The 26683-nt window shown below is 43.2% G+C and overlaps 3 protein-coding genes across 8 annotated transcripts; 1 reads left to right on the top strand and 2 right to left on the bottom strand.

Annotated features, from left to right (window-relative positions):
* Positions 1–664: 664 nt before the first annotated feature.
* ino80e (INO80 complex subunit E) lies at positions 665–4237 on the bottom strand. Of its 3 annotated transcripts, none has more exons than XM_037075067.1 (8): positions 4097–4229; positions 3730–3812; positions 3551–3621; positions 3404–3456; positions 3196–3277; positions 2427–2544; positions 2003–2101; positions 665–1481 (listed from the first exon to the last, which is right to left on the bottom strand). In XM_037075067.1, the coding sequence occupies exons 1-8, from the start codon at positions 4122–4124 to the stop codon at positions 1275–1277; spliced, it is 741 nt and encodes a 246-aa protein (XP_036930962.1). In that variant the 5' UTR covers positions 4125–4229; the 3' UTR covers positions 665–1274. The 3 variants fall into 3 exon arrangements, with proteins under 3 accessions (XP_036930962.1, XP_036930963.1, XP_036930964.1); XM_037075068.1 differs by lacking the exon at positions 4097–4229 and adding an exon at positions 4027–4066; XM_037075069.1 differs by lacking the exon at positions 2003–2101 and having other exon boundaries at positions 4097–4237.
* A 2007-nt stretch (positions 4238–6244) lies between these two features.
* Positions 6245–10428, top strand: si:ch73-54f23.4 (zinc-binding protein A33). 4 transcript variants are annotated; one of them, XM_037075021.1, is made up of 7 exons: positions 6245–6286; positions 7218–7290; positions 7493–7588; positions 7720–7953; positions 8606–8628; positions 8799–8914; positions 8996–10428. In XM_037075021.1, exons 1-7 carry the CDS (start codon positions 6264–6266, stop codon positions 9547–9549), a joined length of 1119 nt encoding a protein of 372 aa, XP_036930916.1. In that variant the 5' UTR covers positions 6245–6263; the 3' UTR covers positions 9550–10428. The 4 variants fall into 4 exon arrangements, with proteins under 4 accessions (XP_036930916.1, XP_036930920.1, XP_036930919.1 ...); XM_037075024.1 differs by lacking the exon at positions 6245–6286 and adding an exon at positions 6785–6980; XM_037075023.1 differs by lacking the exon at positions 6245–6286 and adding an exon at positions 6786–7017.
* si:dkeyp-77h1.4 lies at positions 9658–25877 on the bottom strand. Its single transcript, XM_037074933.1, has 11 exons — positions 25777–25877; positions 21290–21355; positions 20979–20999; positions 20574–20849; positions 19497–19617; positions 19180–19355; positions 18766–18908; positions 17741–17888; positions 17011–17192; positions 16820–16912; positions 9658–16103 (listed from the first exon to the last, which is right to left on the bottom strand). Exons 2-11 carry the CDS (start codon positions 21333–21335, stop codon positions 15393–15395), a joined length of 1917 nt encoding a protein of 638 aa, XP_036930828.1. The 5' UTR covers positions 21336–21355; positions 25777–25877; the 3' UTR covers positions 9658–15392.
* Between the last annotated feature and the right edge of the window lie 806 nt (positions 25878–26683).

Below are 26683 nucleotides of genomic sequence, written 5' to 3'. Positions count from 1 at the left end.
ACAGGCCTGCTGAGACATGATGTTGGTAATTGCTGTTCTGTGGAAAATCGTTAAGTAGCAAAAACAACAATTTGACCGCAATCTAACAAACAACTTGGTGTATGTGCTCGGACACTTTTAAGCTTTTAAGCTCTCTTTTTGACATCTAGAGGAGGTCGATTTCAGCAAGGCTGCCTTCATGTTGCTCAAGAGTTACAACCCACATGAGCCAAGTGTGTGCCTGGGCTCAGGTCAAGAGACTCCTTAGCAGAAATGACTTAGAAGCAAAGAAAACCAGATGCAATAATGAACATGAAGGAGGTTTACATGAGCTTTTCCTAGTCAAAGCTTTAGTTTTGGTGAATGTTGTCATTCCTGTAAACTAGGAGCGTCGAAACAGACTATACCTCAGCATACCTCAGGGACTGTCTGTCACTCTGGAATGAGAGATTTAGGGTGTGATGTTTTGGGTGGGGCATTAAATCACAGTATGAAGGTATGTTTGACACTTTCATAGCTTTTTAAACGTCTCAAATGGTGATAAGGGAAGTTAGTGTTCGACAAACTCGCAACTGTCCTGACCAATTGTTTTAGGTAGGATAGCCACTGCTGCAGGTGGACAGCAGGACCTGCGAATAAAACCTGACACACAATTTAACTTTAAACAAAAACCCCAACAGTTGTCTGAAATTATAACAGTTTGCATTTTATTCTCCGACACACAATTCGATAAATGCAAAAATAATATACCTCCATTAAAAATGAAGTAGCTTTGATTTTTCACAATTTGTTAAAAAAAAAAATATATGAACATAGTACAAAAAATGACAGTTGTCAGAACTGCCTGTAACAAACAAAAAAGACTTAACATCTATATCACACTAAAACAGCTTTAATGGTGGTTACACAACTAATTTTGTGCATTTAGTCAGTTTGTAGATTTCTAGACTGTTTAGACAAAAGATAATCAGCAGGCAGCTTGAAGCTGTGTAAAAAGCTGAGTATCCAAAGATCCCAGTGGTTTTTCTTAAACATTTCAAAGCTGTATATTTCTCACACAGATTTAATTCTTAACATAACATTGGAGAGCCATATTTATCTGGGATATTTTATACAGTGATACTACAGTTAAGCTAAAGTCCACAGGGGGGCGCTTGGCTCCCCTTTTGAAAAAATGAGATGGGCGACTGATTACAGGAGAGTCTGCATATTCAGTCACATTCTGTCTCACACATGTACAATCTTTACACCTTCTGCTTATAAACACATGTAAACACACAGGCTCAGTCTCAGGCTCACTCATTAGGGATGTCAATGACTAGTTCAGCCTCGTCTCCCTCCCCTCTGTCCTCATCCCCTCTGTCGCTGTCTCCATCGCTGTCTCCCTCCTCCTCCGCTGCATCTCCACTAAGCATCTGTCTGGGAACCCAGCTGAAAGGGCCGCTAGCAGCAGGAGGGGCCGCGGTGGCTGATGGGTAATTAGCCGCCATTGGGGCAACAACCTGAGAGGTGTTAGGAATAAAGCAATATAGTGAGAAATGGCAAAGGGATGAATGTATGATGCAGAAATAAACGGCTGGATGGTTGCATCACAGATGAAAATCAGCAAGCATGAGGCGTGTATATGAGCTTGCAAACAAAATGACCAGAAGGGCATTTTGGCATAGTATCAAACTTAAAATGGCTTAGGGGACTGAATATTCTACAATTGTCCTTGGATGTCTTACAAGTGATATTGAGTTAAAAATCAGAAAAACACAGATTAGACACTGTTTACATATAAAAACTTGTCAGCATGACTTTACAAAAGTTAAATTAATCAATACAGAGTTTTTGCTTTCTGTAAGGAGAACTATCAAAGTCGACAGGTCTTAATTCCTAGTACTTGCGCATAAAATGTGACCATCATGTAACTGCCGACTAAGCCACCTCATATAAACGGCACATTTAGATACAGTTTGTGAGAAGTAAGCAGTTTATCATTATAATCTCTGAGCATCTTATTCCCCTTTTCCTCTCTCACCTTCCCCGCAGTCTCTTTCTTGTTTTTAGGCGTCTTTGTTTTTTTCTCTTTCTTCATACGTTCAGCTGTGGGAGCCAAATACTCTGGCGGGAAGGGCATCTGCCCAACACACAGGCAGGCCCCCAAAATTGCCAAACGACCACACAAACACACATGCACACAGGCGATTTACAAGACACACACACACACAGACAAAAACAAACACAGAAAATGAACAATGCGAGGACAGTGAGAACATAATAAGCACCAAACAAAAAAACAAAGGAAGAGATAAAACAGACTTATGAATAAAAATGACAAAATCAAATTATACAAACAATGCCAAATCAAAACAGTGATTATGTTCGCTGATGAGGAGATGACAGTGGCAGCAGTGTTACTGTTGCATTAAGATGCCATACACAAAAGGGAGATGGAAACTTACAGCGTTGAGGTAGGCTCCAGAGCCTGATGACTGGAGGGGATTTACACCAGGACGGGACAGCAGGGAGAGATGAGGGGAGGATGATGAAGGAAGACACGCCCCAGGACTACTTCTTCGTCTGAAAAGAGTAACAGAGACCCAGGGTGTGGTGTATGACAGCATGAGCATGCAAAGCACAAAATGTTTGGTCCACATTGATCCATTTGGTTAAATAGGCTACACCAAGTCGGCTGACTTTAAAAATGTATAGTTTTCTCTATGTTTTGGGCGTCTGGCTTGTCTAAACCAGGATTATTCTCAACCCAAAAGTGATCTTTTCAAAAATAATTCGAAAGTAGATTCATCTGCAAAGGATTTGACAACATGTATATTTTATCTTCATAAGAACAATAATATCTGGACAGTGATGATCAGCAAAATGTATTCATAATTTTCTTGTGATGCACTCTCAGTTTAGTACAGATTACTCTTTATGCATTTTTCAAGACGTAAACACACATAATGAATTACTGATGGAGGCCCTGAGGACACATTATATGAAAAATTAGAATGTATAGAATGATGTATCAGGATTATGCTTGTAATTTACAAGTGCTCACAATAACCAAAACACAGATCGATAATTGATCGACACATATTTTGTACATTAATAATCATGTCCCCATTTATAGTGCAAGCAGTGTGTTTGATGTAGCAGTGAAGGGTGAAAGGCAAAGTGGTGACCTGCTCAAGGTATTGACTGATTACAGAACTTTATGTGAAAACGTACTTCTTTGCTACTTCTCGCTCTCTTTCCCTCTCCCTGGGGCCTTCTCCTTCACTGTTGTCTGATGAAACTGTTGCATCTGAATCTGGAAAAGACAAGGACACTTGAACCAGCAGTGCAGTCAACAGTACAACTCTTATCATAGACATTGACGCACTCCACAGGTATAAACACTTTATTCTAAACGATGAGTCGAGAAAAAAAAAAATACCTGAGGAGTCTTCATCTACCCTCTCATACTGTAGCAGTCTGTCCAGGAGGAAGCTGGAAAACAAGGGACAGCCATTGTTTTTGAGTATTCGCGTGTAATATAATAATAACAGCCACACATTATCATGCGCACATAGTGTGATCTCACCTTTTGTCCCTCGAAACTTTGAGAAGTTTTCTCTGTGCTCTCCTCAGTTCCTCCTGAAAGCATTCCTGCTCCTGGAAAAATGAAACCAAACACACAATCGGTGCATTAATGTACTTGGGAACATGCCAAAACATGATTGAACAAGAATGATCGTTCACACTAAAAATCACTGTACTCACATAGACCAGAAATTTTAATTTTCGTTTGAGATTTTTGTATTTCCGCTTGTAGTCGACTTCAACGTCCGCTTGGCCGTTCATTTCTGAAACACAGCAAGTAAACGGTGAAACACTGAAACCTTTCGTCCGTCGACAGTCATAATTATGTACTTAAGTTTACTTCGTAACACGGTCTGTCTGTAAAACGACAAAACGTTACTACTGAATAGGGTACCGTACGCTAAGCTAACGTTAGCTAGCTATCTAGTTAGCGTTAGCTTACAAAGCTAGCTCGCAGAGAACAATGGAAGTATCGACCTGTTCATTTCAAGATTCAATAGGATTTCAATAAGTTGCAGTATCAATTTAATCATCAAAACATTGATACCTCTTGTTTGGGTCTGTCTGTACGACATGCTCTTGTTTACTTATGACGTCGTTTTCATGCGTCGTGATGGGCGGGACCTTCTTCTTCTTCGTGTGTTTTGACAGCAGCTGACAACCAGCGCCATCTTCTGCATCCAGTGTACACCCCACGTACATCCTTTCCCTACATGCTGTTTTTCTGATCAGAAACAGAAAGTTCTGCCTCCTGGTCCGCTTGACAGGTTCACGTGTCAGACTATTTAACATGACAGTGTTAACAAAAACCTTTTGAATGCTTCTCTATCGTAAATGAGTCGTTTGAATTTGAATGATGGACTCTTAGTCTGGTTTAAAATCCCTCTTAGCTGTTAGCATGTTTACTTCATTAGATAACTCTGCATCACAGTACATAGACGTCATAAGTTGGGGTAGACTGATTATCGGCCTAGCTCATTATCAGGCCAGTATTCCGCATTTGTCCTTTTTTTCGGTATCGGTGATTTCTCCATCAGATTGCTGATCAAATTTTAAAATGTGCTACTTTGGCTCTGATGTAGTTTTGTCTCACACAATGTCCTGCCCACAACAATATCTGATTGGTAACAGATCACAATTAATAGCCCATAAACCCTTTATAATGCCATTCTGCAAAGTCACTAGTTACAATATGTAGGAAATAGATGTAGTGGAGAGGAAGTATAAAGTACTTGAAAACTGCACTTCAGAATAGTACATGAGTAAATTCGAAATGTAGAGAGTAAGAGTTTCATTTTTACTGCAAATGAATATCGGCCCCAAATATTATTTTTCAGTCCTCTTGATTTCTAATAATCAGTATTAACCCTGAAAAGGTCATATTGCTTGACACCTGGTAACAACTGTTGCTTTATCAAATTCTGTCAATCATTTTTGCTGTTAATTTCTGAATTACTTTCAGCTAAACTGGTTACATATTACACATGTTATATTTGTAATTCTACAGCATCTTTGTAGAGCTTGTTTTGCTGACCTGTTCACCTTCCTTGTGACTAACATGTGCAGGAACCCAAACAGAGCTGACATGCCTTGCTGAACAAATCTGAAATAAATTGAGTTGCCAGCTGGAAATGAAGGCTCTCAGGCTCTTAAGAACTGAAACAGAATCGCAGCAGATTAAAGCGTTTCCTGGTTTATTCCCTTCCACCCAGTGCAGAGCCACGATCAGCACTACCATCGAGAAGGCTCCCAGATAATTTAATTTCATCCGGCAACTTTCTGGAACTGGAAAAAAAAATAACAGCTCCAGTTGTCTGATGTAATCGTGCTCTCTTACACGAACAGAATAAGCTGCTAATAGATAGGCTTTTCCTCTATCTGACCACCTGAACTCCACCATGCACATGACTATCAGGGTTGTTAAGTGTGTCCATAACTCAGCCTCGGGTATCACCAGGCTACTGTTGAGTTCAGCTTGATATTAATAACCCCCAGGTCCTCTGCATATCTTTTGCAAACGCCCACCTAAAGCTTGCTACTTGTCCTCTGCCTTCCTCTCAGCTCTCCTGCAACACCACTTGAGTGGGGTGTTGTTATTTAATTCCTTTGAGGTTAGCACAGCAGTTGGTCATTAACTGCTTCTTCTTAACATACTGTGGCATCTCTCCCACGAGGAGCTGCAGGGCTGGGATGTCTAACTTTTCCAGTGTTCTTTCCCATCTTATCTTACAACTGACTGTCGTAGTTGTTGTTTTTCTAAATACAGTATATGCCGTATGTTTTCTATATATACATATCCTATTATGTGTCTGTGTCTGGGCCTTTATCTAGCAGTAAACCTGTAATATATGATTATTTCTGTCTGTCACTATAAAAAGTCAAATTCAGTTCAAATTCACATGCGTCGATATGAGGATTGTAAAACAAAACAAAAAAAAGAAGGAATCTTAAATCCTATAATTGGCTTTTCAATTAAAGACAATTCATTAAGTTGAAATTGAGCAGACAACACTAATTAACAGCTGCTTCGATTCTCAGTCAGTCAGTTATTGCTGGGCATGCCTCCATGACTTCATCCAGTGTGCCTTTGTGTTTTTATTGAATCATCCTGTCGGTGTCCCCGCCACCTGCCGCATACTGTGGCGCACTGGTGTTTGCAGCTCAACCTCAGCTCAGCGCAGTCACTTGCCAGGACCGGGCACCATGAATTATAGATGAGGAACATTTGCAGAGCTGAGTAATGCTGGTTCAGTGCGCTTCACCCATAGCCAGACCCCCCTGTCTGTGTGTGTGTATGTGTGTGTGTGTGTCTGTCTGTCTGTCTCTGTGTGTGGGGGGGGAGTGACGAGGGAGACAAAAGTAGAGGTAGAGATATTAAAAGTTTGGATGTGAAGCAGTCAGACTGAAAAAAGAGACTTATGTTTAGGCATCTGGGTTGCAGATATGAACTCCCAGTGGAGCAGGCAGCAGAAACGCTGACGATGCCTGTGGAAACAGTGCTCGCCCTCTCAGACAATATGAAGCCAGCATGGTACGGATACCCGACCAGCATCTTCGAATCAAGCAGTATGACTGCTCAGAGCAGCCACACTGGCTCCTCTCATACCCCCAGACGCCTATCAAAAATAAACATGCATTGTCTCCCTTCCAGGCAAAACAACTGCAGATATGAAACACTATATCTGACTGACTGCCTGGCTGCCGCTCTCCACCACCAGATTCTTCTTTGTTTCCAAAGACACTGGCGGACAAAAATAGACTCTTATGTGTCGGCTGCCATAAATCGCTGCTCCCAGCCTACCAACCAACCAGCCAGCCTGCCAGCAAGCCCTCCTGGCAACTACAGTCATCTGCACTCCTCCTTTCCCTCCTCTATACCTTTATTGGATCCATATATCCTCAAGTCAGGCTGTGGATACTGATCTGTGCCTGTCAATACCTTTTCTCTAGTTCATTTTCTGCTTGGACGTATGTCCTTGTTGCTCTATTAGTCACCGTAGCCTGTGTGTTTCTCCCTCTCTCCCTCTCCCTCTCCGTATTGTTGTGCTTTCATGTTCCTCTAATTTGTCCCTCCCTCTCGCTCCCTCCATCACTTTTGTTGTGCTTTCTCGAGAGTCTTCCCGATTTCGGTATTTGTCAATTATTGTCTTTTTTTTTTTTTTTTGCAGAACTGGAATGTACCGAAACCACGCCAAAGACACCAACAACAACTGCAATAAACAGCTTCTCGGCGATTACAAGGTAGGCTTCATGTTTTATGGTCTTCACCTGCTGCTGTATGTAGAACAGCTGACATGGGATTACATTTTCACTCCCATTGTGGCCATATTTATTTGAATTTGTTGTGTTTTTTATAGGCAAATAAACTAGTATGTGCTCTTTACTAATATTACTATATGATGTGGGGTTTTTTTCCCAATGTGTGTGTGCGTGTGTGTTACAGGAAAAGCTTATCCAGGCTATTAAAAGAATCAAGCACGAGGTAGATGAGTGCAGAGAGGCAGAGAGAGAGACGTACATAGAGTCAGTGGAAGTAGAGGTACTGTTGCTGCATTATTAATCCCTCTCCTTTGCAGAAATGCACTCTTTCGTACACAGTAATTTCAGTTTAACACGACATAAATGAGTACGTCGTCATGTCCACGCCTCTGTTCCTGTTCCGTCTTTCAGAGCAGTTTTGATGCCTTGGAACGAGAAATCAGGGCCGAGTTTGAGAACCTCCATCGTTTCCTGGATGAGGAGGAGTGTAAGGACCTGGAGCGACTGCAGAGGGAGAGACAGAAACAACTGAAGCAGCTGAAGGAAAGAGAGAAGAAAATAGCCGGCCAAGGGAGGGACCTGGAGAGAGCCATCACGGTGCTCAACAGCAAACTGACAGAGGAGGACAGTCCGAAACTGCTCAAAGTGAGGAGGCTAAAAAAAGGACTGTCACGGTGGTTTGGCTTATAATTGGCTTGAATTTACTGCAGTTGTAAAAAGCAGGGGTGCGGCGAGGGGGGTGATGTAAATTTGGGGGTTGAGCTGATGTGTGAGTGGGTACAGAAGAGGAGGTGGAGAATAGTTTGGCCTCCTTCCATAAAACATTCTGGAAAGTTCTGTGCACAACGGCAGAGCCACACTTGGTCAGCTCTCTCCTGGGCCTGGAACAAAACATTACTTACCTTACTTGCGATTGCCATAACAGTTTATAACTGTTCCCTCTGTTTGGACTCCTCGGAGTGCAGAGCTGCTGGTAAACCATGTGACTCTGCAGGTTCCAAGAGCTGCAGTGCAACCCTGTTAGCTGTTCTGAGCCTCTTCACCGGCACTTATTTGATCAATTATAGGCATTGATTGACTAAACAGTTGACTTGCCTCCTTCTGCAGGTCAAAATCAATTTCTCATTTGAAAGTAGAAAGACAGAAGCCAGTCGATGTGTTGGTCAGCAAATAGTAATGGACACTACAAGGCAGCCTGGCAGCCCGCATTTTAGGAGTCCAAACAAAGACGACTGTCCCCACCATCCGTTTTTAGCAAATACACGCAAACTTTCCTAAACCGTCTCTCTCATTGCAGGAAATTCAAGATCTCGTAAAAAGGCAAGTGTTCCATCAAACTAACTGTTTCCCCCACACCTCATTAGTCCTGTGTATGTGCACGCTTGGCATTTCTGCACATCAATCCATCTTCATAATCCTCACGCTGATGTGACACTCTGCAGTTTTCATCATTCGGGCCTCCCCGCTTCCCTCCCATTTTGTCAAAGCAGGTCTCAGGTCAGCTTTGTTCCTCCAGCAGAGGTGGACACCGAGGTGCGCGCCGGTCAGTTTGTGGGGCCCATACAGTACAGGATATGGAAGCACATGAAAAGCTGCCTTTACCCGAGTATGTTCATGTATCTTATTTGACAGAACACGTGCAAAGCAACAACAAAGCTCACTTTACTTAATCTCTGCTTGCCTACAGATATTACATCAGTGACCTTTGACCCTGACACTGCCCATCCTAATCTGTCCCTGTCCGAGTCGTGCACCTCGGTGTGGTTTGAGGAGGATAAGGACACGAAGGATTGCCAGCCCAACCCACGGCGCTTCCATTACTATTACTGTGTGTTTGGCCGTCAGGGCTTCACCACAGGGAGACACTACTGGGAGGTGGAGGTGGGGCATAAGACAGCATGGAGGTTGGGAGTGGCACAAGATGACGTTCCAAGAGGTGAGACCACTGCTACTGGCACCTCCGGTGGCCACTGGACCCTGGCCCTGAAGGGCGGATCTATCATCGCCTGCACCGACCCGAAGCCCACCAAGGTCACCGTATCTGTTCGTCTTGCCCGCATCGGTGTGTTCTTAGACTGTGAAAAGGAGGAGGTGTCTTTCTATAATGCTATTACCATGGCGCCAATCTATACGTTCACGATGGGAACAGTCATGGTTCCTCTGTTCCCCTTCTATAATCCATGCGACACAGACGATGGGAATAACACGGCAGCACTTAAGATCTTTAGCCCTTCGCTATGATAGTGGATTGTTGTCAACAACAACAAGAGATTTCTAATACGAATCTTCTATTTGTCTTATTGTCACACTTCAAACTGAAACTATTGGCTAAACAAGTGGGTATTTGAACTAGCTGCATTCAAACACGTATCAGAGTATCCACACACACACACACACACACACACACACACACACACACACACACACACACACACACAACCTCACAAACACTTGACTGTTTCAGTCATGTTACATAAATCAGTTTAGAAGTTAGGCCACTCCCACTGGCATGCCCACTTTTAGTGTGTTGGCATGAGCACACACACGCGCGCCCTTGACCTCCCTGCCAAGTTACAGCCTGCTATAGGGCAAAAACTGTGGCTGACATTTTTGTGGACTGACCTACTGAGCTGCTAAATTTAATTAATTAATTGTCGACGCTTTGGATAATCAAATAAAGGGGTTCTGTGGAACTTCTGCGTTGTGCCTTTTCAGGGAAAAATGTCATACATTCGCTAGTTCCAGCTTTTCTAACTGAAAGATTAACTGCTTTTCTTTTAATCTGTTGAAATAAACCAAATATTTTTGGGTTTGGAACAAAACAAGACATTTGAAGACATTGCCTCCGAATCTGGGGAAGTCATGATGAACATTTTTCATCATTTTCTTTTGTTATAGACAAAACAATTGATAAAAAAAAAAATTGACAATATTTTAGATAATAATAATGGTTAGTTTCTCCCTTATTATTATACAATGTTTTTTATAATCTGCAGAAAAGGTGTTGTAAATAGAGAAAGTCTACATTAAATACATTTGTTTTGATGTTCTAGTACTGGAATTGCTTGAATGATTTAAAGTTTGAGGAAATAAATGTGGTGAAACATGATGCTTCAAATATATCCTGAGCTGATGTATGTATGTATTTATAAATGTTGAGGAGAACAAAGCATGAGGAGGGTTGTAATTTGCGGCCAGCCTGGAGCTTCAGAGTCTATGACAGGTGCTAACAGCATCATGCTTTTACCTTTGGCCTGTTTATAAATATCTCTGCTGTCCCTCCTCTGCCCCGATGTGTCCCGGCGAGGTTCTGGCCGCTCAAAACAAGTGGGATTAATGGCACGCACGGCCTGAAGGGTGAGAAAGTGGCGCGTGACACTGAGAACAACTGATGGCTGACATTGAGCGAGATGACTCACTGCGAGACGGGGTGGACAGCTCTGAGACAGAACTGTCCTTCGGTGAGTGCGTTGCTCTGTGGAAACAAAGACAGCAGGACAGCAAAGTGTCATAATCGCTTGTTTATTCTTAGTATTCCTTTAGACACGAAATAAAGAAGAAAAAAAACTAGTCTTCTTTACAAAACATCTGTGTGAAGTGTTGTGCAAAAAGGGGGAGTACAGAGAGAACATGTGGGATGTCACACCACACCAAGGCCAGAACAGCAGAAGTAAACAGAGAGGATCAGGGCAGAGACGACTCACAGAGTGCAAGAAGTGCCAGTGGTATTAAAAGTAGTGGTTCCTTTTCGTGGGCTACCAGAGGTGGGTAGGAAACAGAATCCCTCTGGCACCAGTTAGATGTAATAACTCCAATCCCACTAGACTGACCCCTCTTTGAGATGCTGGTTACGTGGAAACCAAAGGCGTGTCCTGCCCACCACACCCTAATCTGCCTCTCTCAACTCTGAGTGGCTTGGTTTTACAATCACTGACAATATACAGAAGTGGTGGTGCACGAAAATGCCGTTTTAGCAGCCCCCCGCATCAATTGCTTACCACAACATAACCCCGAGGGTTAGCCACACAGCGCTCTGTCATTCATCTGCTGCTATCATGAATTCACTCACATACTCCAAACCGTGTCTTGATTAATGGAATGGAAAAAACACCCTCGCTTATGAATAGAGCACGCTCAGCATTCCTTACGCTACTCAGAAATCCCCTTGAAAACCATTTTTTATACAAGAAGTCACATATCCTCTGCACGTGAGCATGTCATAGGCCAGTCAGTGGTGTGCAAACGGCTTTCAACGTCTGTGAATCCCCAGCGAGGAAAAAAGGTGCCATTAGGAGTGTCGGCTAATGCCAGAAAACAAGGCCAGCTATCCACTACGTGTTTTAGGCACTAAACAAAGACGAGACTCACTCAAACATCTCAAAGTTACAATATCTTTTACGACATGTTCGTGGCTTCAAACACATTCACACTCATGACTTCTACACAGCACTTGCGAGACAGTTTAAGCAGGCACATGAATACCTTACTCGGGACGGATGGAGAAGCACACGTAAAGCACAGTTGTTTCATTCTGTACAAACTGCATATGCATAGACTATACCGGGTTAAACACAGTCATAAATCACTCACACTCGTACATCATGTGCATAATACGAACACGGAAATCCCAAACACACAGTGAGGGTCACACTGAAACGTCACTCCTCTGGTCACACACACAGACACAACTTCAGGACAATAAGATGTCGTGGGCATGCTGCAGTCGATGCTTTAAGTGACACAGGTTAAACAGCTTAATACAACATGTAAATACTGTGAGAGATACTGTATGCTGTGGGTATCATCAGGTTGGAATGGCAATAACAGCAGATAATTGATCTAAAAAGATCTAATACAGTTTTGATATATTTTCTTTTTTACAATATTTGGTTGTTAAATTAGTTCAAGACGTTAGTGATTATTAGTGTTTATATTACATATTAATGTATGTGTATATATTTTATATTCTGGATTTAATGTTGGTGAGAAATTTAAATTAGTTTGCTTTTTTTTATTTTTAAGTATAATACAACAACCGTTCTATACACTAAAGACATTCAGCCTTAAGGGGGTTAAACTGGCGTACACATGCAATATTTACAAGGCTGGAATGTGTGTGTTGGTTTTGTGTGTGTGCGTATATATTCTGTATGTATAAAGAAAAATATTTAGTAATGCCAAAATAGGTTTGTGGTTCCTTCAAAGATCCAGGCAAGAAATTAGGCATATTCAGTGTTTTACATTATAATGCATTTTTCCATGTGTAATACATCTGATACTGTCTATTCAACATCGAGGCCCCTTTCATTTTTTTTTGTTTGTTTTAGTTTATTTATTGTGTGTAATAATCTTTGTATCAAATCTGACATCTAAACCTATGTCGTATGGCTTTTTAAAACGCTGACATATCGCCTGATATTAATGTCTGTAAGAAAAAATCAGTCAGTTTAGGAAAGCTACCAAGAAAGGCCAGTTGGTTGTAGACGGATGTGCTGCTTTCACTTTTCCTACATTTCATTTGATTTAATTTTCATGGCTGCCATTTTGTGCTTCTCTCAAAGATCCAAAATGCTTCTTTGTTGATATCAGTGCACTGTCATTGGTTTCCTAGTGGTCGGTTAAAACATGAGGTAGAGACATGCATTTTATAACACTACAATGTTTCTGCACACCTCCTCTGTACCATACAAGAGCTTAAACTAAGACGAATGTGTGTTGAATTAACATCCACATAGCTTCAAACTCACGTAGAACAGCTCTGGACAGATGATGTTGTGGCATTGACAAAGGCCTCTAAGGAGTATTTTGGAGCATTCAGCATGCTAGTGATCAAAATGATCAAAGACGCAAGAAACAAAACGTTCACAAGATTCAAATTTATGTTAAAGGCTGTCTTCATAAGTACTTAAAGCAACGCTATGTCGCTGTTTTACTGGCATCAGTACAATGCGTTCCGAACGCCTGATCTGGTCTGTATGACGTGGATGGGTAGTTATGGTCTCCTGTGAGGAGGGAGTAACGCTTTACGCCACCACATCCTCCACTAGTCACCACCATTATGTTGGTGAAACTGGATGTGGAGAAAATGTTTTCTGGTTTTCCTTTTTATGATCTGAGGCAGCGCTGCCTCTGCTTGTTGATTTCCTGATGGATAGATAGGTTTACTTGGTGCTTAGGTCAATCCTAACTGTAGCCACCGTTAGCTCAGTTAGCCAGACTGAACTAAGTGTTGATGTTTACACAATGCACGGGAGTTTTGGACCGCCAGTAGGAGGAGGTCTTCAAGACATGGCTGAAAAGACCGAATAGGTTGTTGATAGACAACGCTAACATGAGAAAAGGGGCCATCAATTTGCAAAAAAGTCCAAAGTTGCTTTAAGTAATTAGAAATGCCGAGCAAAGGAAAGGGAAAATAGAGAGAATCAAATAATGAATGAAAGACTTGGAAAATGAAAAGAAAAGAACAAAGAAACTAGCAAGCATGCTCTTTTTGAATTTACCAGACACTTTCATTCAGTATTTCACCTTCTGACAAGCTCAACGTACAGTGGGTATACAGTGGTCCCATTAAGTGTCTGAAGCCTCATAAACTTTCGGATTTTTGTAGAGCCGTCCAGATTAAAGTGGAGTGGTTGATCCGAACCTTTGCGATCAGTTTGCAAAACACATGTTAATCGTCTGAGATATCTACAGAGAGTCTCAGTCTGAGAAACGTTAAATAGTGGGGTTAGTAGTGTTAATATGTTTTCTTGTGTGGTTAAAGCTGTGCAAAACTTATCTTTGTTTTCTATATGTGATAATGCATTGCACATGTTTCTAAAGCCAGAGGACTGGCACAAGCTTATAACATCCACGATTAAGCTATGTACAAAAATGCCAACAACATGAGTGTCGTTTGTGTGATCGAAGGGGCTTCCAATAAAAAGGCGAGAGTAAAGTTTGGCTGAAAATTTCATGCAGTTTGTCTGTTTTATCCACATGCTAATAGGAAGGAACGACCATTAGACCTTAGATGGGAAACGACAGTTAGTTAAAGGTATACTACGCAGGATTTTTCAGTTGCTATTTGTAAACACACCCTTCAGAGAGAGAGCCAGCAGTAGACTAGCAAGCTAGATAGTGAATGACGAGAGGGAGCGGCGTCAGCAAGAGCAAAAGCAGTGAAAATGTTATTTTTCAAATGTTTCATGGTGGTTATTTCCTAAAGCACATATAAACACGCTCACAGCTCGGCACTGTCCTCCGGATTATGTGTGGATGCAACCCAAAGCTCATACTTCACTTGTCTCTGTGCTCGTGTGTGAGTAGCTCAGCCCTGTCCTCGGTACGACAGAGCAGAGAGCAGAGGAGAGAGACGGAGACAGCAATGAAACCAGGTCGCTATGTCTTATAGAGTCAACCTGGACGCTGTTATTGGCTGGGAGCTAAACACCACTGCCCAGAAGTTGACGTCCAGAAACATCCTCCACAGGGCAAAATTCTTACTAAAATAATTACTAAAATATACCCCGCCCTTTACAGGGGCAGGGTATATGTAAATACAGACACCGCCACACACTGTTAGCGGGTCGGGATAATTAAGAAGGATTAGTCCTTGCATTGTTTTTTGACAAAATCCTGCATAGCATACCTTTGAGGTCAACAAAGAGCGACTGGTATGTTCTTGTTTAAATGAAATGTAAACCTTTCAGGCTCCCTCAATATGTTAGAAAAGACCTTATGTGGAGTTTTATTTGTAAACTCTGCAAGGATTTGATTTGCAGTCTTACCGTTACAGTTTTACCCCCCAAAGATTAGGCTGCAAGGTGTACACAACTAAAACGTTTAACAATCAAGAGGCCACATTTGTTGTGTGGAGTTGTTCAGAATCAGAAAGTCTCAAAAACTTATGTGTTAGTTATAGACAAGTGAGATACCGTTATCAAGATAATACTGTGTTCAGGCATTAGACATGTTAAACCAAAGTCCGCGCCCCAGTTTCAGTGGTTTCTTCATTATTTGGTAGGGGGGTGTTCGATTGTCTACAGTGGTGGTAGATGGAGAAAATCTGTAGGGCTTCCCTTAGATTTTTATGGGGTCAGTTCTCAGGTGGTGGTGGTGGTTGACTCCTCAGCCGCAGTGCCATCTTTGCTGGCCTCCAATGCGCCACCGCTGGATTTCAGCTCCACTTCAGGGGTTTTAGGGGGAGCAACTTTTGGAGTCGAGCCTCCGATAATATCAGCGTGATCTGGGCTTGGTTTGGAATCCGGACCTGGCTCAGGTGTACCGTTGGTAATGGGTTCTGGTGTGGTCGGTTTGGGGGTCTCAGGTGTGGGGGTCAGGGCACTCTTACTTTCAGGTGTTGGAGTGGTGGCTTTGGGAACAGCTGGTTTAGGCTCCGGGCTTGGTGCAGGCTTAGGATCAGCAGGCTTTGGATCAGCTGGACTTAGTGAAGCCTTAGGTTCAGGGCTGGGGGCTGGGCTGAGCTTAACATCGGCTGGTTGGGACACTTCCAACTTTACTTCTACAGGCTGATCAGGGGTTTTCTTGGTCTCAGGCGCTGGGGAGGTCTTAGTCTCAGCTACTGGACTTGGCTTTATTTCTATAGCTGGTGGAGTGCTTGGCTTAGCCTCAGCAGCAGATGGTGGACTTGGTTTGGTTTCAGGGACAACAGGGAGGGTTACAGCCACAGACTCGGAGGTTGGATCAGGGGCATCGGTGTCAGTGTCCAGTGGGAGAGCGGTGTTGAAGCCAACGCCAGAATCACTGGTCTCTAGGTTACCTATCCCAACCTCCTTAGAGGAAACCTCCAGACCCTGAGTTCAAACAAACAGCACAGTCAGTTGTTTCAGCAACACGACAATTCAAAATGCTTTTCAAAAGACAGAAAAAGACAAGATAAAACAGACATACAAGGCAATAGAACGGGCTTGTAAATAGGATTTAGGAAGAGTAAAATAAAATAGAAGCTAAAACAGGAGAATTAAAGTCAGAGTGCAGTTACAGTGCAGTGCAAGATAGGAGTAAACTATCCCAATAATTATAACTGATTTAATAAAAGGCAGTGGCAAACAGAAAAGCTTTAAGGCTTGATTTAAAAGAACTGAGGGTTGGAGCAGACCTCAGGTTTTCTGGGAGTTTGTTCCAGTAACAGTATGTGATGCAGGAAACTGAATGCTGCTCCTCCATATTTAGTTTTTGACTCTGGGGACATTAAGCAGACCTGTCCCAGAAGACCTGAGAGGTCTGTACGGTTCATAACATAGCAGCAGGTCAGAGATGTATTTTGGACCTTTAAAACCATTCAGGGCTTTATCAACCAATAACAATTCTTTGTCACACAGGAAGCCACTGCAAAGATCTGAGACCTGGACTGATGTGATCCACTTTGTTGATGTTAGTGAGGACTCTAGCAGCAGCGTTCTGAATATGCTGCAGCTGTCTGAACGCAGAAAACAGCATAAAACATGGAGACATTATTAAAACCTCTCAAAGACTCAGGTTGAAGAATAGAAATAAAATATGGTCTCACTTTAATATCAACCTCAGTGCTCTGAGACTTCTCGGTAGTGTCTGCCTGGGAATGCTTGGATTCTTCGCTGAGTTTGGTGATGTTCTTGACCACCTGTGAAGATGCGCAGGAGATAATACTCACTTATTATGGCAAGACAACAATACCATCATCACCACCACCACCACCACATTGTCAGTTTTCCCTCCAACCTGTCTGAAAGCCTCTCCCTCATCCTCTTTGCCAGCGTTCTGGGCAAGCTTCTCCAAGGCAGCAGACCTCTTGGCCCTCTTCTTCACTTTGATCAGGCAGGACAGCAGGCAAACCAGCAGAAGGAAAACCAGCAGGCCCAACAGGGCAATGATGGCCACGTATAGCGACTCCAGCTTGTAGGCTGCATGTAGGCATGGTGGGAAAGGGGAGAGAGGGACAGGAGTGGGAGAGGAAATAATTCAGTTGACCTTTCATTGACGTGTTGAGATTCCAGTGCCTGACTACAGCAGACAAAACACAGAACACATAATTTTGTCACTACTATTTTCAGCAGCCATCACAACATGATATATGTCATTTAGCCCAAATTCGTCTATTCCAAATTCGTCTAAGTATTTTCACCTTAATAATTTAAGTTTTGAGGGGCTGAAAATCAATATTCACATACTTTCTGTAAATTACACATCTAAATATATGAAAAATAGATTGGTCATACAAAACAATTTCACCTTTTCATCATCAACAAAAACTTCAGAAACTGAGTACTTAGAATTTTGTTCTAAACATGACTGTCGCAGCAAAAGAGGATGTCCCGTCTCGAACCTGACTTTATAGGGTGTAATTTTACGAATACTGTTGCACGCGACCGTGTCTAAATGTTTCACTGCGAACACTGAGTTCATGTCAGTTTAAGTTTTTAGAGTGCTTTTGCCCCACCCCCATCCTTACGTAGGACTTCCAGGTGGATGCTGGCCACAGTGAATCCCAGTATGTCAGTGATTTTGAACTGGCCATCGTCTGAACCCCTGACCTGATCCAGAAAAACCAATGAACCCTCCATAGAGAGACGATCCTCGAGACCCAGTTCTGCTCGAGCCTGGAATGAAAAGGCGATAATAAAATTATCCCCCTAACTTGAAAGAGCTCAACAGGAACATACATATAACTGTAACGAATAATCCAACAAAGGAATTAACACGAAAATCAACTGTTAACTGTTAAAAGACTTGAAGACGCTTAAGTGAATCAACAGCACAAAATGCAAAAAAACAATAACCTTGCGGGACATTTTGTCTTACATGATTATCTAATATTAATGTTATATGGAATTTCATGCCACACTATACTGAGCATTTTGCAAATAGGAGCTTCTGTGTTGTATCCTTAAAGAATGTCTATTATGTACTCCTAAAGTATATCAAGAACATAGACATACAAAGTTCCCCTGAGGATATTATTTTACTGAGGTGGTGAGCCGTCAATAACTCATTTTGTCTCGCAATCAACTTAGTTGACAGACACACACTTAAATAATGGAACTCACATGAAATATAATATAAAATATACTTTCTGCTGTGTAAAGTTTTGCTTTGCTGTTTCTCCCTAAAGAAAATGGCATATTTCCATAAAAGGGTGCACATTCTTTTATGATCTTTAATTCAGACTACTATAAAACACTGCAGGAAACCCTGGCATGCTAAGTTATATAACTGAATATCAAATCTATTATTAAATGTCCATATTGTAAATGTAAATGTATATTTGTGCACTTCATAATATAACTGCCACAAAATTTCTAAATAACCACCAACAGAAAGGACAGGCAGTTCAAAGAGGACTGTAATAGCAATAGTAATACCAGCCACCCATGTTTAGTGATTTAAAATCAAAGCTCCTTTCTCTGCTGTACAATACAGGCAATGAATAATCACAACAGTGTTGAGACTACAAAAGAAATAAGAGGCTCCAGTTACATCTGTAAATTTTCCTTTTTCCAGCAGCAGATGGGTTGTTTTATCAGAGTCGAGGGTGTAGTAGAGGTCGACCAAGGAGCTGTTGAGTATCAGGTTGATCTTCAGTTTTTTGCCGTACGGCACTTTCAGAAAGTTTTGGTGCTCTGAGACACAGACAGACAGAGAAGAAGGAAGGACGTACAATAAATACATGGCTGCGCTCTTCACAGGCCAACGGATCATCTAAAAATGCATTAGCCTGCTGGAGCCCATTAACGTTTGGTCTTTAAAAAGCCATTATGGCAGACAAGAGGAGCGTTATAACTAGGAAGGAAACAACAACGACAACAACAACATCCTGATGGAAGGGCTGGTCAGATAAAAAGACAGGTCAAGCACTGAAGAGGAAACAATGACGTCTGACTGCGCTCACACCTTTGACGTTGAGACACACTTTCTTTTGGATGTGACCTTCGGCATCTCTGACAGTGTAGCTTCCTTCGTCTGCACCTGTGACACTACTGAGGGTGACCTGGCGCTCGTTGACGCTGACTCGGCCCTGGTAGCCGTCCCTGGTCATCCCAGTGCTGGTCAGCAGCACCAGAGCAGGTCTGCGAAGGGGAAAGTCGAAGAGGATGAACTTTCCTCAACATTTTCTGCGCCATGTGTCAGAGTGTATATACATCATGGTAGGAAAATGTCATTACAGATTCACTTGGGTTAAACTACCAGCGTAATTGTTCTGACTCTACCTTGATGTGTCGTTGGCCTCAACAGCAATGGGCCTATACTCCAGGGTGATGGGAGGAGTCACCCCTAACAGCAGAACATCGAAGTCGCCGCCATATTTAATGCTCTGCTCGATGGAGCAATCTAGACGGTAGAAAAGACACAAGGTTTAGGCAGAAGGCAATGAAGAGAATGAGAGAGAAATCATCGTTTAAAATGAGAGAAAGGACGGATAGGGGTGAGGGAGAGAGAGGAAGAGGCCTGACAGATGTGGCAAAAAAGGGGGACGGATAGCAGAGAAAAGAGCAGTGATCCAAAATTACCAGGGGAGCTGAAATGAAAGGGTAGGGAAACAAACTGAAAGGACAGTAAAGACAAGATAAAGACAAGAAAACAGCAGGGAGGAAAGGAGAAAGGAGTGGGTCGGTGGTTAAAGAGCTGCATAATTAATGCCTGGCAGCTCCGGCATGCTCTCACACAAACAAACACACACACACACACACATCTCTGAATCACTGCACAACACATTTCTGCCTCCATATGGCACATCTTCCAAATATTGCTACGCTACAGTCGCCTTTATCCATGCTGGGTTTGAGCCCACTCCTCCCTCTGCATGTTTGAATCACTCCATCCTTCTCTCACGTCTGTTTGTGTGTGTGTGTGCGTGTGAGCGTGTGCCTGTGTGTGTGTCTAATCTCATCAGAATTACTAGTCAGAGTCCAAAGTCAACAGCGCTGCAACTCGTAACGCTCCGAGGACAAACAGGATGTGTAACTGAGAGGTTTATCGGCTGCTGACTGCATGATTAGAGCGGGAGAAATGTCAGCTCCTACGCTACCCTGACTCTGACTCCAGATCAGATGTAAGAGGCTTATTCTTCATCCTGTGGTTGTCGCTCTGATGTCATCCAGAGGTGGAGGAATGTGAAAAGGCTCCAAGTAAAAGTCGAGTGGAGGTACGCGTTCTACTAAGTGTTAATCTAGTTTGGTTATTTATTTTACATGGACACAACAAAACCATTAGTGCCGCAAATCAAAATCATGCTGAAACACCAGATGTAGTTGTAGTAACTTTCTGCCTGTGATGTCATCCAGTACCTCGGACTATGAGCGTGATGCGTCTGACGTCCTCTGGGTTATCTGGATTCTTCACGGTGTACACTCCCTCGTCCCCCTCGCCCACACTGTCTACAACGAGGTGGCTGAGCTGGCGGTTGAGTTTGGCCCGAGTGTGGCGCATGACGCCGTCCCGCATCAGGACCACTTCGGGCGACCGCGGCGTAGACCTGTTGCGAAACGTGACCAACAAGCTGAGCGAGGGCAGCAAGATGTGGAAGTCCTCCCCGTGGAACAACGTCCTGGACTCCTCCTCGACTGGATTATACGGTGGCAGAAGATGGAGGAAGCATTGTCAAACACATAAGAGGTGAAGAAAGGTTCATATTTCATAATTGATGAGATAACTTAGAATTATGTATGATGCACTGGTGCACCAGGTCTTACCTTTCAGAGGGGCAGAAAGAGCTGTAAACAAAGAAGAACATGTCAATCAAAAGTGAACACTGTATTGTAAAACTGCAATCAAGTCCTTTCCCTCTCTATTCAAACAGGAATGTTTTCGGTTCTCTACCTGTAGAGCTTTTTTCTTACATATTCCTCTGGATGACTGAGCAGATTGTCTATTGGGCAAATTGAGCACCATCAGACTTTACTACTAAATAAAACATTGCTTCCCGAGAAAGTAAAAATGCCAAAAGACAGCACCTCCATCAGTGGAAAAAGACAGTTTCCATCACTCATTTTTCTTAACGTACCTGAGGCGACCAGGAAGCTGATGGCGATCACGCTGACCGTCGCCATCTTGGCTGAGTCTTTCGTCTCTAGAAATTAAAAAACCATGATGTGTGAGGTCAAACACAGTCGGCACCATGGACATTATTTTATTGTTTTCTTATTATTTTGACGTACAGTAAACCACTCCTTTTTTTTTCGTTTTACTTCTATACCTGTTTGGTGCCCTTCAGGATGTATGCAGGTGACAGATCATGCTTGACCCCGTTGCTTGTTCACAGCTGCGTGACATCATCCAGGGATGATGTTTCAGCAGTTTCCCTGGATGATGTCACCCAGTGATGACCGAAGCGCCCACTGAGGCACAAAACTGAAAGTGAAAGGGTGCTTTTGTCTTTCTTTCTTTGATTGTGTTGCCTTGTTTTTTTTCCAAAGCAGGCAGTCACTTCTAATTTGAGAGAAACACTAAAGGTGTGATTTTATACTGGAAACAACAAGATTTGGAGCTCATTGAACACTGCTGTTGTTCAATACTGGCTGAAAAAACCTTCAACCTTCTTGTTCAAATCATCAGATCACCCCCCAAAATCTAATCAGTTGTTCATTAAATCAATGTTGATATAAGCAGGCTCAAAATATTCCTCATAGTATGTACAATTTTCAAAAGAGAGTCAAGAAAGACACAAGTCTCTTCCACAGCCGGAGAGCACACTGTTACTTTTAAAAGTCTTTGCTCAGGTGAGCTTCAAATAAACGTCCAAAACAAGAAAGAGAACGGAGCAAAATATGATTTCCACAAGACTCTGTGAAGGTCTCTGAGGCGAATCCTGATTAATTGCAGCACTGGTGGGATATTGATGATGCTTTCCGTGGTGAGACATCAGAGGCCACACATCAAGGGGTTGGACCAAACGAAACTTTCCTGTGGTTTTCATTTTAAAAGCCCAGGAGGGGGAACAGGAGGAAACACCTGCAGTGCTCACAGTCAGACAGCATGCAGTCAAGGTTATCTGTACACCACAAAGGCTCTTTCTTTCTTTCTTTCTTTCTCGTTCCTGTATACCTTCTTTAAGTTGCATTAGAAATTCAATTAGGCTATCTAATCATTCTAAAAATCTTTTTAAAAAAAAAAACAAAAAAAAAACAACCTCCTCTGATGATCTGCAGGGAATCTTGTAGTCCCTGTAAATTCAATTTATCTTCCATTGCCTGGAGGTTATTATTGGACATCAACTATATATATATAAAAAAAAAAAAACAGCCAGTGGTGCAACATAAGCAGAGAGAGCTCTTTATAACTTACCTGAGCTCAGTTTAATATCATGCTTAGATTTATGGGTCAAATTTAGTGTTGTTTAAAATGCCGCACCACGAGGGACTGATGCCTTAAAGTGGCCCTTCCTTTTTAAGTGTATGTGCATGTTTACAGGGCCATCTGGCTTTGGATCACTGACAGGGATTGTCTATTGATTATGTGCCTGAATTTAAACACGGAATAATTCATGAATCTTAAAGATTGTAGCGACGACTCGCTCTGCTTCCAGCAGGAAACGTCTGGAATGAGAAGCGCTGCAGGCCGAATCTGTTTCCCCCAAAAGACTCCCTGAGAAGAGTCGTGATGAATTGGTACACAGAGGGGGATTACGGTGACGTTAACTGAAGCAGCACATCAAGGGAGTTTGTGATAAAAACAAACAAAAAAAAAGAACTTTTTAGCTGCATTTTTTTTTCCATTTACAATGCCCAGGAGGGAACACCTGCAACACTCTGCAGCAGCTAATAAACACGCAGTGAAGATTAAAGCGCCTCAAAAATAAGACGACTTTACTCAGGCTGCAGATGATGAGGCGCTTCTTTCTTTCTTTCTTTCTTTCTTTCTTTCTTTCTTTCTTTCTTTCTTTCTTTTCGTGCCCGCCACCTTTCTGTCCTCTTGTAATGAACATATTTTAGAAAAAGCAACTGCACAGAGAGAGAGAGAGAGAGAGAGAGAGAGAGAGAGAGAGAGAGAGAGAGAGAGAGAGAGAGAGAGAGACCCTTTTCCTCTGTTTGCTTGATGAAAATAATTAACATCTCACAGTGTCATAATGTGACAGCCGTGTGTGTTGTCTCCGCAGACGGCTTCATAACAGCCCTCTGCATTGTATCTTCCTCATCCGCGTGCCACAATCCGGGCAGGGAGCCTAACAGCCCACTGATTTCATTGTATCTGAAACAAAATATGGAACAAAGCTGCGTCACACAGAACAGTGTCTCTCTGCGAGCACAAAAGTAGCGTCCTCCGCCACGGTCTCTGTAACTCAAATTACACTGTAATCTTATTACTGCGGTGCCCAGCCTTTGTGTTTCGGGAATGTTTTGCCCTCATCTTATACGCTTTGAACTCTCATCTGAGGCCGCTGCATTGTAAGCTGATCACACCCTCCGACTAACACGCACCACGACTGTTGACCCCCGTGAGCTGTCGGCGTTTAATTAATGGGATGCAGGAATGGCTGGCCCCGAAACAGAAACGACAAAAGTGAACCGTGGTCCGTCTGTCACAGCAGTGCGGGCCCCGTGGAGCCACCACAATCTGCTGTTTCCACGCGAGATCTGTGAAGCGAGCAAATCCTTCATTTCTGCGGTAGTTTGGAGCATCTGAGGCCAAATCAGGGGCCGCCTCGCCGAGCGCACACATGGAAACACATGCGAGGAGATATCTTTATATTCGCACACTGTCCTTTGGGCTGTAACCCGTGAGCGCACATGCCATCTGGTATTCTTCCCCCCCACTCGCTTCACCCAGTCTTGATTTTCTTCTCCATTCTTTCATCCCCGATTTCTTCCCTTCCCTCACTTCTGTCACTCTCACCACCACCACCACGGCCCAGATCGAGCCTGCCTGTCCTCCTCTGCTGCCTCCCTCAACTTTGTACGCCGCGCTGTGCGACAGCTCCGTATCATCTCTCTCCACCACATCTTGTCCTCTCAGTGCGACTCCGCTCCCTATCTCACTGCATCGCCGTCATTTACCCATATTTTTTATTTTTATTTTTTTCATCTCGTCTTGTGTTTCTCCCAGGATCTCTTTCTCTTTTTATTATGTCTCTTTCATCCCTTCTCCTCCTCCTCCTCCTCCTTATCTTATATAATCCGAGCCAGTGCATCCCACTCTGAAATCAAAGCCCGTGCCTGTGTTCCTTCTAAACTCCAAACTCGCTCCTTACTGGAAGGACAGACAGGTCTTTGTCCGCGGGGCTTTAAAGAGGCGGAAATGCATTCAATGACTGCAGATGTGGGGACCCCACAAAGCAACCTCTGTGCCTTCACCCTTCATCATTTTCTCTTTCATTTTCACTTTACTCGTTTTCTCTGCACAAGTGACGATGAGGGGAGAGCACCGCTCGGGGTGAGGTCCTGGGCATGAAGCACAAATACGCACCCTCTTCTGACAGCGCTGGACATGTATAAATCATGAGGCATCAGAAAGCAAGAGAAAAAAATATGACTGCTGCATCAACAGCCACGCGTGAAAATGGCCGAATGTTTACTTTGCTGTAGCTGCACCACCTGCAAACAAATCTGCATCGCTGCTCAACTTCAGATTTTTGAACACGAGGATCCAAAATGACCCCCCACAAAACGAAATCTCGTCTGAACATAATCACTTCTAAAATGCGAGCTTTGATCAGAAGCCTGCAGCAGCAGCTGACAACCTATTTTCCCTCCAAATCTGGCTGCTGTGAACTAAAGGACAAGACAGGTTTCCACCATATTGCTTGCACCTGTCAGATTCATTAAAATCACTGGACATGAGGGAGGAGGAGGAGGAGGAGGAGGAGGGGTGGGGTGGTGGTGGTGGGGCCTCAGAGCAATGTGCGGTATTGACAAACACACTGTGATGAGAGCACAGAAGATGTGGGATTTCGTTCTGGGTGAGGATGAGATTAGAATGCAGCCGTTGCTCTCGTGTGGCCTTCATGCAGCTCTGGCTCCAGTCACTGAGCAGCAGACTGCAGGCGGAGGCAGCGCAGCCGGAGAGCCTCCGGCTGGAGCCTCCTGTCAGATAATGGATGCTATTAAGTGTTAACTGTACAGAGCATTTAGCCTTTTGGACCAGATCACCTCCTTGTAAGAAGAGACACTCCCTCCGGAAGGATAAAAGAAGACGACTATGATAAAACATACCATTTTCTTATAATATTAATAACAACACAAATTGTAGGAGTGATAATAGTTTATGTGTTCATGTTTTCAATGAGCAACTGACTGAACACACCTGCTTTCATTCAAGCTCTGTAAGGCGGCGAGAAACACCTGACATCATCTTGCATCCTACCAAATAAAGCTGCATTAGACTCTCAAGCACCTGGATCCAAACCAGGAGGCTGAGAGAATGAATGAAATGAACATGAAACATCTGACGAAGGCGAGGCTCCGTCGTCCCGGGAGCGTTTAAGTCATTGAACATATCCTCACACCTCAATCCCAAATTCTGACAGTATTATGTGTTAAAGTCTGATCAGCTCACCTCCGGGGCCGGGACAGCCGACAGGCGCATCAGCCGAAAAAACTGCAGAATTTAACCCGTCACGCACCAGTCGGATGCAGGACAAACACACGCGCGTTAGGTAAAAGAAAGATCCGCACGCTCACCCACCTTTAATTGGCCGAGTCGGAGCTCGCGCTGCGGTCAGCGAGGATGTCGGGATGCTGCTCAGAGGTGAAAATGCGCTCGGATGCTGCCTGCGTGCTCCCTCGTCGTCTCCCTCCCTCTCAACCTCGCCCCCCTCAAGAGCTGCACTTCACGACTCGGGCTCAACATTTGGAAGATGTTCAGAATATGTCGGGCTCTGCTCGCTGCTCGGAGCCACTCGACTCGTGTCGGGAAACACCGGACACCCTCCTGCGCCCCTCCTGCAAAAAAGAAAAAAGAAAAAAAAAAAAAAAAAAAGGACACCTACAGTGATCTGAGTGTGTTTAATGAGATATTAGAGAGGCAAGCCACAGGAGGATGCTGATTCAGCACAAAGGTATGCATCAGTAAACAAATTAAGCCCCAGATGAGGTACAAAGTGGATGATGGTGTGTTCAGACTAGGTGTGTTGTCACTACATGGATGCCCTAATGGACTGCTGCACATCACGTCACGTTTCTATAAGACTCAACAAAACCAAACAAATAAATCATCAAAATAAAAGCATTTTATTGGTCAATTGGCTTGGAAAAAAACCAACAAAAATTACAAATTCCACGTGGACAATAAGATGTCAGAAATAAAAGAATTATAAATCTGTATATATACACGTTTCTGTTGTGTTAGCGTAGAAGCAAACCCAAAATCACAGTTCAGCCTTAAAAATATTCTTAAAAAACGTCACTTCTGATGTGTCCAGTACATCCCACATCCAGTGATGAAAATGTGACTAAGTACATTT

Source organism: Acanthopagrus latus, chromosome 17, assembly GCF_904848185.1.
Source record: "Acanthopagrus latus isolate v.2019 chromosome 17, fAcaLat1.1, whole genome shotgun sequence".
Lineage (NCBI taxonomy): Eukaryota > Metazoa > Chordata > Actinopteri > Spariformes > Sparidae > Acanthopagrus > Acanthopagrus latus.
The sequence above is the reverse complement of the archived record's forward strand: the minus strand, read 5'-3'. Positions and strand labels throughout refer to the sequence as shown.

What these genes read in the sequence shown, in the direction of transcription:
- ino80e (XM_037075067.1), bottom strand. Translation starts at nt 4,124, where the DNA reads ATGTCGTACAGACAGACCCAAACAAGAG. An exon ending in AATTAAAATTTCTGGTCTAT is followed by an intron (nt 3,622 to 3,729) that starts GTGAGTACAGTG and finishes TCATTTTTCCAG; the next exon opens with GAGCAGGAATGCTTTCAGGA. An exon ending in GGTAGATGAAGACTCCTCAG is followed by an intron (nt 3,278 to 3,403) that starts GTATTTTTTTTT and finishes TGTCTTTTCCAG; the next exon opens with ATTCAGATGCAACAGTTTCA.
- si:ch73-54f23.4 (XM_037075021.1), top strand. Translation starts at nt 6,264, where the DNA reads ATGAGGAACATTTGCAGAGCTGA. An exon ending in AGGAACATTTGCAGAGCTGA is followed by an intron (nt 6,287 to 7,217) that starts GTAATGCTGGTT and finishes TTTTTTTTGCAG; the next exon opens with AACTGGAATGTACCGAAACC. An exon ending in ATTCAAGATCTCGTAAAAAG is followed by an intron (nt 8,629 to 8,798) that starts GCAAGTGTTCCA and finishes TTGTCAAAGCAG; the next exon opens with GTCTCAGGTCAGCTTTGTTC.
- si:dkeyp-77h1.4 (XM_037074933.1), bottom strand. Translation starts at nt 21,335, where the DNA reads ATGGCGACGGTCAGCGTGATCGCCATCAGCTTCCTGGTCGCCTCAG. An exon ending in CAGCTTCCTGGTCGCCTCAG is followed by an intron (nt 21,000 to 21,289) that starts GTACGTTAAGAA and finishes CTTTGTTTACAG; the next exon opens with CTCTTTCTGCCCCTCTGAAA. An exon ending in GCACTGAGGTTGATATTAAA is followed by an intron (nt 16,104 to 16,819) that starts GTGAGACCATAT and finishes GTTTGAACTCAG; the next exon opens with GGTCTGGAGGTTTCCTCTAA.